Source organism: Microtus oregoni, unplaced genomic scaffold (assembly GCF_018167655.1).
Source record: "Microtus oregoni isolate MIOR12 unplaced genomic scaffold, Mior012 000024F_ref0000369, whole genome shotgun sequence".
In the NCBI taxonomy this organism is placed as follows: domain Eukaryota; kingdom Metazoa; phylum Chordata; class Mammalia; order Rodentia; family Cricetidae; genus Microtus; species Microtus oregoni.
The window spans coordinates 28,222,738-28,237,728 of NW_024543083.1; the positions used below are offsets into that span (position 1 = coordinate 28,222,738).

General features: G+C 37.0%; 1 protein-coding gene across 1 annotated transcript in view; it reads right to left on the reverse strand.

Moving 5' to 3' along the window:
• Positions 1-1,503: 1,503 nt before the first annotated feature.
• LOC121462164 (ubiquitin-conjugating enzyme E2 E1-like) overlaps positions 1,504-14,991 on the reverse strand; it is a 39,190-nt gene continuing 25,702 nt past the window's right edge. The window contains exon 2 of the mRNA XM_041673572.1: positions 1,504-2,427. Coding sequence (XP_041529506.1) covers positions 2,034-2,427 — 394 coding nt within the window. The 3' untranslated portion in view covers positions 1,504-2,033. The remainder of the gene's footprint in view (positions 2,428-14,991) is intronic.

Below are 14,991 nucleotides of genomic sequence, written 5' to 3' on the forward strand. Positions count from 1 at the left end.
AACTTCAGACTGTAGGAAACATCCCATTCTGGTACCATCTGTCCTTCTGAATTCTAAAAGGAAATTGACTGAAATGAATGATAATTTTTCACAGTCTCATACAAAGGACTGTATCCCTTTTCATCTCTTTTTTTCACAAGTAAATCTCTTCGTTTTGTTTACCATTGCAGCTTGTATTCGATGGCTTTTCCTTTCTAATTAAATTCTGCTCTTGCTTAAAGCTTAAACCCTGACCCGAACAACCTTGACAACCTGCTGTGATAGCTGACACAGAATTAACCCTTCTCACATGGTCTGGGAGTTCTCCACTCAACTATTCTTAAGGAATGGAGCAGAATATATGGCTTACAATAGGAAACTTGCTTTAATCCTAGGTCTGTCTCTTTGTTATTATCCATAAGCTAATTAATTGCTGGGGTCATTTACTTCTTTTTAAAACTGTTAAAATCAGGACTCATTATGATCATAGTACAATGTACTGACATATATTATCTTATAACATCACTATACATTGATCACTTTCTTATAATTCATCACACTGAGGATTTATATACTTTTAGATGATAATTTCTTTAGACACATTCATGCACACATATATGTTCCTGGTAACAATGAACTCAAACATAACATTTTTGTATAACTTGTGAACTCTGGAAATACAAAACTGACTCATGAATGTAGATGCAGAAATACTGAGAAACACAACCTTACTTCTCTCAGATAAAGTCAGAATTCTGTCAAAAAAGTGGCAGAATTATTCTTGAATATTTTGAATTAATGTCACAATTTTACTTTTCCTCTACATCACAAGTGTCAGATCAGTTTGGTGGGAAGCTGCAATCTGAATGCTGTCTCTATTAGTAAGGAAGGTAGTAAGATTCCATATTTCAATGTTAAAATCATCTAAAGGATATATTTCTAAGCTTTTGTTGTTCACAGGGTTCTAGAGATTTCTGCCACAGTGTATTGACAGGACTTTGTAGTTATCAGTTTCGTCTCGTGGAAGTGCTTTTTCCATATTCCATTGTTTGCATAATTGAGTACCCCCAACTCTCTATATTGGCAGTATAAAATAGACCACATTTTGTTTAGTAGCATCTGTAATGGTTACCTCAGGATCTTGAGGGTGAGAGTAAATATGCTCAAATTTTCTAGGAGAATGAAGCATTAAAATTATTCCTCCCCCTTGAATAATTCTGAAATGAAGCAACAATATTTTAGCACAGAGCAAGTATAATGATTGTGTCTAAAGATATGATTAAAACATGTCAAATCTTTTCAAAAATCACTGCCCATCTACACAGTAGTTGAGAATATACTAGATGCTGCCATTCAGTTCAGTAAGAGAATTCTTTTTTTTTGTTCTTAATATTGTTTATTAGCACAGTAACAAATGCAGACATAAGAAGTCTAAAACACATAACCAGTCCACTGAGCAGTTCCTATTTCATGCCTACAGTTAACAGCATAAGGTATTTCACTACAGGGTTCCACAAATCCTGTTTCAACCTTTAAAGTAACTTGCATATGAAATAAAATACATTAACTACTCGTTTCCTACATGGTGTCTCATAGCCAGGTGTCCATTTTACATATACGAGGTAACAATCTCTACAAACTGTTAAATACCATTGTTTTCCTCTAAGCAGGAAAAACAAATTCCAACTTTTTAAAAGAAGAAAATAGGACTTTGCATCAATGGCCAAGTGTGTAACCTATACAAATGTAAGCTCATTTAGAAATTACAGTAGACTACACTCAATGAAACCCAAGTGTCTACACGCGCATTCTTTCCTGTTGTACTAAAAGTAAGGTAATCTCGCAAAACTGATAGCTCTAAAAGTCACTATTACCAATTTGTCTACTGTAGCAAGATACCTTAAGTTACAACAAAATCTTAGGAAGTAAGACTGAATAATATCTGTTATAGAAATACCCTACTCTTTACCAATTCCCACCCTCCCCCACCCTTTCAAAATCATAAGCAGCTCTCTTCTGTGACAGACAGATAATGTAAGAACTGAAAACCCAGTTTATGTAGCGTATCTCTTGGTCCACTGTCTGGCCATTCTGTCGTGTTCTGCTCTCTTGGTCATGTACTGAGTGGCAATACTTCCCACCAAAGGGTCAGCAGGATTGCAGTCTGTAAGGAGTGAGCAGATAGAGAGGAGAACTTTCGAGATGGTTAGTGCTGGGCTCCAGTTGTCTTTCAATATGTCCAAGCAAATAACTCCTTGACTATTAATATTACAGTGATAAATTCTTGTACGAAATGTAACCTTTGGAGGCTTGAAGGGATACTCTGGTGTAAAAGTTATATCGAGGAAGAACACACCACCTTCATACACAGATCCCGGGGGCCCAAGAATGGTTGATCTCCACTCATAGATGTTGTCACCTTTGGGACCAGCACAGGAAGATTCTAGCCTACGTCCATCCTGGGTCGGAGCTTCATCATGTCTGCCCCAGAGAGGAGAGCTAAGGCGTATCAAGAGAATTCTTAAATCAAGCCTTTGTCTCAATCCTGATTAAAAGTTAAGGCTTTCTTGCCACAAGAAAATATTTTTGATCTTATTATCAGAGGCATTGATACAAGTGAAAATCATACAAAAAGTCGTACGTCACCAAAATATCTATAGCCATAGCCTTCATTCATGCAGAAAAAATTAAATGATGTGGATACCAGCACACCAGGCACACAGTTAAAAGGGCTTGCTTGAAAAGTTTTACTTGATATATTTCCTAACCCTTATCACTCAGTCTTCTATTTACAATAGGTGTTGCTTAATTCAGAGACATACAACTGAGCAAGGTACAGAAAATAAGAGATAAGAGATTGTGAGATGCCCAGCACATCTACAGTACACACATAAGCAAGTCTCATAAATCTTTGCAGATGAAGGAGTGGAAAGAACATATGAGCCAAAGGTGGCGAATGACTACAAGAAGAAGTGTGTTCCTGGGATAACAGGGTAGCTGCCCATAGGAATTCTTAGCAGTTGTAACAGCAGCACAAGACCCATGCAAGCAGAAGATGTACCACATCCCAATAGGGAGGTTAGAATTGCACAAGAAGTTCCAGCTCTGGTCAAGGAGTTATTGAAATTGATTGGTCTTGGTAGAGGAACTATCAGGTTTTTATAGAAGTGTAGTGCTGGTTAGAGGACCATATCCCAAGAAAAGGGTCACACATATATAAGCAACACAAGTAGTATAAGACAAGAAAAGAAGGGAGGGGCACAATGTTGGCAAGTAAGCTAGTGGAATGAATCTGGAAGGAGTAGGAGAAGTAGTGGTTGTGATCAAAGTGCATTGTACAAAATTTTCAAAGATTTGATTTTTTTAAGTTTTACTTCATGATACAGATACATTTGTTACAATTTCAGTACTACATTAAATAGATGTGGAGAGAAAAGTCAGTCTTTTCTTGTAGCTGATTTTGGTGGAATTGCTTTGAGTTTCTCACCATTTAATTTGATATTGGCTCTCAGCTTTCTGTATATTGATTTTAATTATGATTAGGTAGGCCCCTTGTATCCCTGATCTCTCCAAGACTTTTATAATTAAGATGTGTTGGATATTGTCAAACACTTTTTCAGCATCTAATGAGGTAATCATATTTTTTTCTTTCAGTATGTTTATATGATGGATTACATTGACAGATATTCTTATCCCTGCCTCTATAGGATGTAGCCATGTAGCCATCATGGTGGATGATCTTTTTGATGTGTATTTTATTGAGTTTTTGTTTTTGCAAAAGTGTTCATGAGGGAAACTTGTCTATAGTTCTCTTTGTTGAGTTTTTTTTTTTTTGGATATCAGGGTGACTGTGACCTCATAAAATGTATATGACAAGGATCACTCTATTTCTATTTTGTAAAATACTTTGAAGAGTACTAGTATTATCTCTTCTTTGAAAGTTTGGAAGAATTCTGCACTGAAACCATCTACCCATAGTCAATTTCATATCAAAAAGCAAAAACAAAAAATTAAAACAAAATAAGATGCTAAAATAGTCCTGTACAATAAGTGAATTGCATGTGGTGTTACTATCCCCTGATCTCAATCTGTACTATAAAACTATAGTTATAAAAACAACATGGAATTGGCATTAAAACAAACAGATTGATTAATGGAATAGATCAAAGACCAAGAAATAAATCCGCCCACCTATGGATACTTGATTTTTGACAAAAAAACCAAAATTATACAATGGAGAAAAGAAACCCTCTTCAACAAACACTGCTGGCATAACAATATGTCCACGTGTATAAGAATGAAAATAGATATATATCACTCTACTTAAAACTGAAGTCTAAGTGGACCAAAGACTTCAACATAAATCGAGCTATACTGAGCATGACAGCCTTGAATACTATGGTAAAGGAGACAACTTCCTAAACAATAATAATAAAAAAAAACAGTAACACTAAGACACTAAGCCTGACAATTGAGAAATTGGACCTCATAAAACTGAAGAGCTTCTGAAAGACAAAAGATACTGTCAATGGAATAAAATGACAGCCTACAGAATGAAGCAAAAATATTGACCACGTCCACATCAGACAGAAAGCTGATATATAAAATATATGAAGAATGTAAGAAGTTAGACATAATCTAATTAAATAATTGAGTACTAATATAAACAGAGAAGTCTCAAGAGAAGAATCTCAAATGGCAGAGAAACTCTTAAAGAAATGTTCAATATCCTTCAATATCAGGAAAATGCAATCCAAATTGACTCCAAGGTTTCCATATTACATCTATCAGAATGGCTAGTATTAAAAACACAAATGACAGCTTATGTTGGAAAGGATTTTGAGCAAAGGGAACCACTCCTCCATTTTTGGTGATAGTGCAAAAACTTGTACAGCCAATTTGGAAATCAATATTGCAGTTTCTCAGAAATTTGAGTATCAATTTACATTAAGATGCAACAATACCACTCTTGGGCATATACCCAAAGTATTCTCAATCATACCACAAGGACACTTGCTCAACAATGTTCATAGCAGTTTTATTTGTAATAGCCAGAACATGAAAACAACTGAGACTAGAAAAGAAGGGTCACTGAGTCTACAATAGGCGAATCTAAAGAAGCTAAGTCATAAGGGGAACCCAAGGAAAAACATATAGATATCCTCTTGGCTAAGGGAAGTAGACAAAATTGCCGGGGAGAAAATTGGGATCTTGAAGGGGGGGTTGGGATGGGGGTAAGGGGAGATGGGGAGAGAAAAGTTAGAAGGGAAGGAGGTCGGGCCTTGGGAAAACAGGAGAATTGGGATAAAGGAAGGTTGGACAGGGGAGCACGGAACCACAATTCTTAGTTAAGGGAGCCACGTTAGGGTTGGCAAGAGACCTGACCCTAGAGGGGCTCTCAGGTGCCCAAGCCGAGGTCCCCAGTTAGTTCCTTGGGCAGCTGAGGATTGGGAACCTGAAATGACCCTATCCTAGAGCAATACTGACGAATATCTTGCATATCATCATAGAACCTTCATCTGGTGATGGATGGAGATAGAGACAGAGACCCACACTGGAGCACTGGACTGAGCTCCCAAGGTCCCAATGAGGAGCAGAAGGAGGGAGAACATGAGCAAAGAAGTCGGGACCACGAGGGATGTACCCACCCACTGAGACAGTGGAGCTGATCTATTGAGAGCTCACCAAGACCAGCTGGACTGTGACTGAAAAAGCATGGGATAAAACTGGACCCTCTGAACATGGCGAACAATGAGGGCTGATGAGACGCAAAGGACAATGGCACGGGGGTTTGATCCTACGTAATGTGATGGCTTTGTGGGAGCCTAGCCAGTTTGGATGTTCACCTTCCTAGATATGGACAGAGGGGGGAGGTCCTAGGTCTTACCATAGGGCAGAAAACCCTGACTGCTCTTTGGACTGGAGAGGGAGGGGGAAAGGAGTGGGGGGACGGGGAGAAGTGTGGGAGGAGGGGGTGTAGGGTGGGAGGAGGGGAAGGGAAATGGGAGGCTGGGAGGAGGTGGAAACTTGTTTTTTTTTCTCCTTTTCTCAATTAAAAAAAAAAAGAAAGTATGGTAAATTTAAACAATGGAATATTAGTCAACTGTTAAGAACAATGACAACAGGAAATTTGCAGTCAAATGGTTGTAACTAAAAAAAAATATCATGCTGAGTGAAGTTTAAAACTGAAGGTAGAGCATAGAATTCTATTCGGCAATTTAAATGAGAAGAATAAATGCCACAAAAGATTACTTGATATCTACACTAGCTCTTTTAATATAAATACATATTCTCACTCCTTCCACTCTCCAACTGGATCTTGCGAGCTCAGTCCAGTGATTCGATGTGGACATTGCCTCTGTTCCCATCTGTTGTTGGAGGAAGGTTCTATGGTGATATTTAAGATAATCATCAGTCTGACTCCAGGGTAAAGTCAGTTCAGACATCCTCTCCTCTATTGCTTAAGGTCTTAGCTGGGGTCATCCCTGTGGGTTCTTGAGCATTTTTCTAAAGCCAGGTTTCTTGCTAACTCCATAATGGCTCCCTCAATCAAGATATGTCTTTCCTTGCTCTCATCTCTGTCCTTCCTCCATCTCAACTATCCCATTCCCTCAAGTTCTCCTCAACCCTCCCCTTTTCTCCTTCCTTCTACTCCCTGCCCACCCTGCTCCCAAATTTTTGTCTGATTCAAATTTCCAGGTGGGTCTATATATGTTTTTCTTTAGGTTCACTTTATTACTTAATTTCTCTAGGATTCAGAACTATAGGCTCATTGTCCTTTGTTTATGACTAGTATCTACTTAAAAGTGGTGCCACAATCTTGTCCCTTCTGGAAATTATTCATTAGAGAAGTCTGGTCTGCCTAGGATAGTTACATTTAATGTGGCTGTGTCCCATGACTATATTCTCTGAAGTGTATAGACATATCTTCTAGACCTTTGCTAAGGACATTTTTAAGTCAAGCCTAGCTCTAGAACAAAGGCATAAACTGTGGCCTTTTACTACACTTCACCGGCCTCATTTCTGGCTTTATGGCTCACAAGAGTTGACAATGTTACCCAATTTGTCTCTTGCACATACAAATTTCCATTCTACAGTAAACCGTACAGTTATGATGACTCTACTGAACTATATTGAGATTTTCTTATGCAACTTGTTATGTGTCCTGTAAGTTAATTGTACACTCAGTAATATCCAGCATTATTCTGTTGTCAATAAAATAATAGGCAAAGAGATAATTCTTTAAAACTAAGGCAAAATTTAAAACATGAGATGGATTTTATTGTTCAATTTATCTGATCATAATAGAAAATAATCATATTATGACAAATTAGAATCAAAATAACACTAGACAATAATATTTTTTCTTGAAATTGTGTCATGCACTCTAGTACACAAAATGACAGCTAAACTTGAAGTAAAGACAGAGAAATATTGACAAAAATAACCTGATCAAGAATCTTTCCAAGAGATGAAGTTGAGTAGAATCTTAACACCATGATCTATTTTCCTTTTTTTTTTTTTTTTTGATACAGGGTTTCTCTGTGGTTTTGGAGCCTGTCCTGGAACTAGCTCTGTAGACCAGGCTCGTCTCGAACTCCCAGAGATCCGCCTCCCTCTGCCTCCCGAGTGCTGGGATTAAAGGCATGCGCCACCACTGCCCGGCTGATCTATTTTCCTTAAATTCTCAGTGCAGCATTTTGATGCTATATAGTAGGAGCTATGCAAATATTTACATATCAGAATGAAGATGCACACCTTTCCTCTATCTCACTCTTGCCTTGTCTTGCACTCTGGTTTTCTTATTTATCTGAGCTTTGAGAAAAACATTCTTGATTAACTGAGGGACTGTTTTCAGTTTTTTAGTGCACAGAGAGGTAAACAGAAGACACTCAGATGTAGAGTTTTTTACTCAGGCAATGTAAACCCAGAAGAAACTGAACCTTCTGTCAGTCAATGTGATCCAAAATGTATCCCTATTCAGGAGGGAACGTGTGGGCTTGGTCACCTTTTATAGAACAACTTCCCTAGCATTTAAGAGTCACAAAACTCAAGCTGATAAATCCTCTATCCCAATTACATGCAATTAAACTTTCCCATTTGATGAAGTCCAACTTGTACAATGAATAGACTTTGGAAATTAGAATGAAATATGTAGTTAATCATTAAAAATCAAATCAGATAACTAAGTCAAGTATTTGAACAAAATTATCTTAGAGGAAAATGAATTAATATTTCAAGTTGTAAAAAGCCAATTGTAAGTAGTAAGAAAAATAGTTTGATGAACTGAGAATGCCTTCTAAATTAGGCACTTTTAAAAATAAGAAACAAAAGCTCTGTGCATGGAAATATTTCAAGTTGATTCTTTAATTTTGATTCACAATAGATATCAGTATGCTTTAAGCAGCGTATGTACAAGGGTAACTATACTTCAAAGGCGAGAATCTAAGTCTAATTTGCACTTGAGAAGAGGCACATAAAGGACTTCAGTCAATACAGAAAGCTTCATTGTATTTCTCTGCTAAGCAATTGATATACTCCTCTGGCAGTTGAGTCACATAACTCATTTACATGAAGAGTTTTTCTTAAATGTCAGAATCAAGATATGACAATGAGTATTCTCTTTGATTAACATGTTCAAAATCTTTGCCTGACCTTAAGTGAAGATATACAATAATCACTGACTTCAAAAATGTGAATTTGTTCTTTATAAATTAACAAGAAAATGCCACACTGACAATTGTGATCACAGTCTTTACCCTGCATATATAAACTTTATATATACATATATATGAAAGACTCATATTTCAGACATTTCTTACACAGACATTACTAAAATTTATCTTTTGAATAGGACTTTAGAATATTAAGAAAAAAAATATCTTTTCCCTTTAGTGAGCCCATGAATTACGACCACATACTACAAAGCCAAACTCGATTTGCAGGAAGTAATAGTAGCTAGAATGAAATGACAATTAGGAAGATAGTTCTTGATAGTTGCTTAAAGTTTGTGTATAAATTTAATTATACTGTTAGTACTAAACAAATGCATATACATGCATGCATTTCTGCTTAACTTAATAATTAGAGCCCATACAGATTTTTCCTTCATTTTTCTTTTCAGCAAAATAATAGTAAAAATTGTTTTACATCTTTCTCCTGAGACAATTTTCTATCCCTTTATTCCTTATCACTTAATGACTCCTATTTTCTATTTTATAATTATTTTTTAAAGAAAACAGACTATATTTTTTTCATTTTACATACCAATCCCAGTTTCCACTCCTTCCCCTTGTACCATTCCCTCCACCCCCATCTAATCCACAGAGAAAGTAAGGCACATTGCTTTGGAGAAAGCCCAAGGCCCTTCCTACTATATCTAAGCTGAGCAAGGTATCCATCAAAGAAAACAGGCTCTCAAAAAGCCAGTACATGCAGTAGGAACAAGTCCTGCTTACACTGCCAGTGGCCCCACAGTCTTCCAGCCAAACAGCTTTCACCCACATTCAGAGGGACTAGTTTGGACCTATGTTGATTTCTTTGTCTGGCTGGAGTTGGTGAGTTCCCTTTAGCTCAGAGAGACTGCTTCAGTGGGTGTACCCATCATGATCTTGACTTCTATGCTCATATTCTCACTCCTCCCACTCTTCAACTGAAATTTGGGAGCTCAGTCCGGGGCTCTAATGCAGGTCTTTGACTCTGTTTTCATCAATTGCTGGATAAAGTTTCTTTGGTGATGTTTAAGATATTCATCAGTCTAACTACAGAGCAATACCAGTGGTGTGGGATGTCCTTCTGTCTATGTGTTTCTCTAATTGGTTAATGAATAAAGAATCTGCCTGGGCCTATAGCAGGGCAGAACAGAGCTAGGTGAGGGAAAGGAAGCTGAATTCTGGGAAAAAAGAAGGCAGATTCAGGAGATACCATGTACCTTCCAGAGGGGAAAGATGTAAGTAGTCAGCTGGAATCTTGCTGGTAGGCAATGAGCCTTGTTGCAAAATATAAAATAATATAAATTGATTAATTTGATATGTCAGAGCTTGGTAGGAATATGCTATAATGATTGGCCAAGCAGTGATTTAATTAACACAGTTTCTGTGTGGTTATTTTGGGAGTTTGACTTACTGGAAAACAAACAGCAGCATCATACAACAAATTGGCACTCCAATATGTGCTAGCTAAATCCATATAAAAACTGAGAGGGCTTAGAAAGAAATTTTAGACACTAAAAAACAAAGTTTAACTGACTTTTTTTTTTTTTCAGATGGGCTCTGCTTGCTGATGGTATGCTACAGCTCCTTTAAGAGAGGTCTTCCTGATTCGGTGGTATACCATGCAGTTTCAAAATGGTTATTTCCTGGTTCCCCAGCACCAATGACTCTGACTCTTTTGGGAGATCCAGCTATGGGACATTTAAATGGGTTTTGTAATCAGAGTGCTACAACTTATTTAATAACAACATAGACTCAACTGAGTGTCTGAAAAATGGAGCTATGAGGGTGACTCTTGCTAAATAGATCTCTGACCTTCCATTTTGGACTGGGCAGAGCCAAAATGCAAAGCAACCTTAGTCTTAGTGAGAATGCTTAGCATTTTAAGAAGCTAACATTTTAATAAGCATTCCTACCAAAAACGGATTACAAACACATAATAGGACACAAAGAAAAACACCTTTAAATGAGATAGAGTGTGTTTGAAAAATGTACATTGGCTTGGGAGAGTAAAAAAAAAACAATAGAGACAGTAAATGAAGTACAGTCAAAGAAGAACAGACAGTCATAGATCAAACTAGTAAAGATAACAAAATAAATACTAAACTTTTAGAAAAAGTACGAGAGTAAGGAAAATAAGCCATATAAAGATGGAATACAAACAGAGAGTATGGATTATGCGTATTATTATGTTTTCTTAAATTTTTTGACTGTGAAGGAGCTAAGTAACCAACAAATATACTTAAAAGGTACCTTATGTCTAAAATTTTGGTCTGAGGCTATGTTGCTTTGCAAAAGAGGTTCTTCTTTCTTTCCACAGAGGACGATAACCTTTTTGAATCCTTCCAGACTAGAGTGGTTTTATGGACAAAGACCCCCAAAAGGTCACCATGAACACCCCCAAAATACTTTGCCCAAGCAGGAAGGAGTTCGGATAGAAATATGCCCAAATTCCCAAATATTGTTTCTAATGTTTGTTTACATTTAAAGAGGAATATGTTATATAGATTTGCATTGGTATGGAGTTTGGTTTATTGATACAAATTTAAGGTCAATTTTGTTATACTGTGTACATGTATTTCTGCTTTTGATTAAGGTATTGCATTTGTGCAGCTTACTTAAAATGTAATGGCTAATTAAGATATACACATTATTAGCTAATCATCTATAATAATCAAGCTTGTAATCATGTCAGTTAGGTTTTCTAGATATATAGAGATATATTTCAGTTAGATAAGTGTTCTTCAAATCTTTCAGAGACCTTGTGAATATGACATTTAAAATGTTTAGGAACTTAGGAATTTTCATGTGGATGAGACACATCTGCTCCTGGCAGCACCAATTACTTCAAGAGGAAGATGGGCATCGAAGAAGCTCCTAATGGAGTTGGTTAGCCATTTGGGTAAGAAACTGTTCTTGCCTATACTGCTTAATGCTATGCTGCATGAACTGGATATGGAGGATTTACAAAGAAATGACTGATGAACTTGCCTAAAGGTGAGATAGTCCTTTGGGGTTACTACTACATGAAAGAGTCTGCAATTCTGCAGGACACACAGAAGAAAGCAACTGATGAACTTTGCCATTACAAGGCAAAATAGACCTTCAAATTTCCTGCTTCATGGACACTCTGCCAGATACTATTGGCCTGTAGGTGAAATATGGATGCTCCAACAGTAGAGAAGATCTTGGGGTGACTCTTCAGGCAGCGAGATGTTTCTGTTAATTCTAGAGTTTTAGAAGTTGCTTACAATGCATTTTCTGCTTACTTAAGTAATATTACATCCTTCTGGATTTTTTAAAAGAGTTGAATAACAGATAATTATAGTTTTTTTAGTTTCGATAAAATGTAAAGTAGACATAAATATTGTAATTGTAATTGTTGCTTGATACCTGTTTTGTTATATGTAATTTTACTATGTTAAAGACCTTCATTTTTTTTTTTTTTTTGATTTTTCGAGACAGGGTTTCTCTGTGGTTTTGGAGCCTGTCCTGGAACTAGCTCTTGTAGACCAGGCTGATCTCGAACTCACAGAGATCCGCCTGCCTCTGCCTCCCAAGTGCTGGGATTAAAGGCATACGCCACCACCGCCCGGCCTTCATTTTTATTTAAATAGAAAAAATGACATGGTAAGGGAAGTCCTTTTGTCTATGTGTTGCTTTTACTGGTTAAGGAATAAAGAATCTGCCTTGGCCTTTAGCAGGGAAGAACAGATCTGGAGGCAGAAAACTAAACTTAATGCTGGGAGAAAAAAGGCAGAGTCAGGAGAAGCCATGTAAATTGCCAGAGGGGAAAGATGTGAGCTGCCAGCTGGAACCTTGCTGTTAAACCATAAGCCTCATGATAAAATATAAAATAATAAAAATGGGTTAATTTGATATGTAAGAAGTTGATAGAAATATGCTATAGTGGTTGGCCAAGCAGTGATTTAATTAATACAGTTTCTGTGTAGTAATTTCGGGAGTCTGGGTGGCTAGGAAACTATTAAGCAGCCTCATAAAACAGGCTAGTTTAAGCACCCTCTCTTCTATTGCTTAGGGTCGTAGCTCAGGTTATCCTTGTGAATTCGTGGACATTTCTATAGTGCTAGGTTTTTAGCTAGTCCAATAATGGCTAACTCAATAAAAATATCTCTTTCCTTGCTCTCATCTCTGTCCTTCCTCCATCATGACTATTTTGTTCCCTCAAGTTCTCCACTGCCCTCTCATTCTCCCCTTATCTTCCCCTTCCGTCCTTCCTACACTTCCCAATTCCCATCCCCATGCTTCCAATTTTGTCAGGTGATCTTGTCTATTTCCCCTTTTCAGGTAGATGTATGTATGATTTTATTAGGGTTCACCTTGTTACTTGGATTTTTTGTTTGTTTGCTTGCTTTGCTTTGTTTTTCTTTTTCCTTTTAATTTTTTATTGATTTTTGTTGAACTCTATATTTTTCTCTGCTCCCCTCCCTGCCTCTACTCTCCCCTTCAATCCCCTCCCAAGGTACCCATGCTCCCAATTTACTCAGGAGATAGTGTCTTTTTATTTTCTATGTAGATTAGTTTCATGTATGTCTCTTTTAGGGTCCTAATTGTTCTCTGGATTTTTTGGTATTGTAATTTGTGGGCTAGTTTTCTTTGCTTTATGTTTGAAAGTCACTTATGAGTGAGTCCATGTGATAATTGTCTTTCTGGGCCTGGGTTACCTCATTCAAAATTATGTTTTCTATCTCCATATATTTTTCTGCAAAATTCAAGATGTCGTTATTTTTTCCTGCTGTCTAATACTCCATTGTATAAATGTACCATATTTTCTTTATCCATCTTCAGTCAAAGGGCATTTAGGTTGTTTCCAGGTTCTGGCTATGATGAACAATGCTGCTATGAAAATAGTTGAGCACATGTCCTTGTGGCACAATTGAACATCCTTTGGATATATACAAAAAGTGGTATTGCTGGGTCTTGAGGAAGGTTGTTTCCTAATTTTCTGAGAAATAGCCACACTGACATCCAAAAGGACTCTACCAGCGTGCGTTCTCACTAGTAATGAAGGAGTGTTCCCTTTTCCTCACAACCTCTCCGGCATAAGTTGTCATCAGTGTTTTTGAATTTGGCCATTCTTACAGGTTTAAGACATAATCTTAACGTTGTTATTATTTGCATTTCTCTGATGACTAAGGATGTTGAAAATTTTCTTAAGTGTCTTTAAGCCATTTTAGATTCCTCTGTTGAGAGTTCTCTTTAGGTCTGTACTCCATTTTTTATTGGATTATTTGTTCTTTTGATGACCAGTTTTGTGAGTTCTTTATATATTTTGGTGATCAGACCACTGTCTAATGTGGGGTTAGTGAAGATCTTTTCCCATTCTGTGGCTGTCATTTGTCTTGTTGACTGGTGTAGGATGGCCTTCTGTATTTGTGTTGCTTTCATTGGTTGGATAAAGAAACTGTCTTGACCTTTTGATAGGGCCAAGCACTTAGGTGGATGGTGTAGACAGAACTGAATGCTGGGAGAAAGGAGGCAGGCAGAAAGAGAGCCACTGTGAAGCTGCCAGGTCAGACATGCTGAATCTTTCCTGGTAAGCCACGACCTCATGGTGACATACAGTTGGTTAGAAATAGGTTGAATCAAGATGTGAGAGTTGGCCAATAAGAGGCTAGAAATAATGGGCCAGGCAGTAATTTAATTAATACAATTTCCATGTGATTATTTCGTGTGTAAGCTAGCTGGGTGGGACAGAATAAGGGGACACACTCCTATAACTTTTGACCATGTCCTTTGCTTTACAGCTTTTCAGTTATTTAGATTTCTTTGGATCATGAACTATAAGCTCAATATCCTTTGCTTTAAAGCTAATATGCACTTATAAGTGATACATAACAAGTTCATTTTCTGTTCTGGATTGCCTCACTCAGAATGTCTTTTTTTTTCCTAGTTTTTCCAGTTACATGTAAATTTCAAGATGTTATTGTATTCTTAATGCTGAGTAGTACACCAATGTATAAATGTACCTTGTTGTTTTTTTTTTTTTTTATCCAATCTTCATTTGAGGGGCATCTAGGTTGTTTTCAAGTTCTGGTTTTAACATATAATGCTGCTATGAACATTTTTAAACAAATATTCTTGCAGTATGATTGGGTATATTACCAAGAATGGTATGGCTGGGTCCTGATGTAGGTTGTTTCCCGACTATCTAAAGAAACCATCACAGTTATTTCCAGAGTGATTGTACAAGTTTGCATTCCCATCAGCAATGGTGGAGTGTTTTCCTTACTCCATATACTATTCAGCATAAGCTATCATTGATGTTTTTGATATTAGC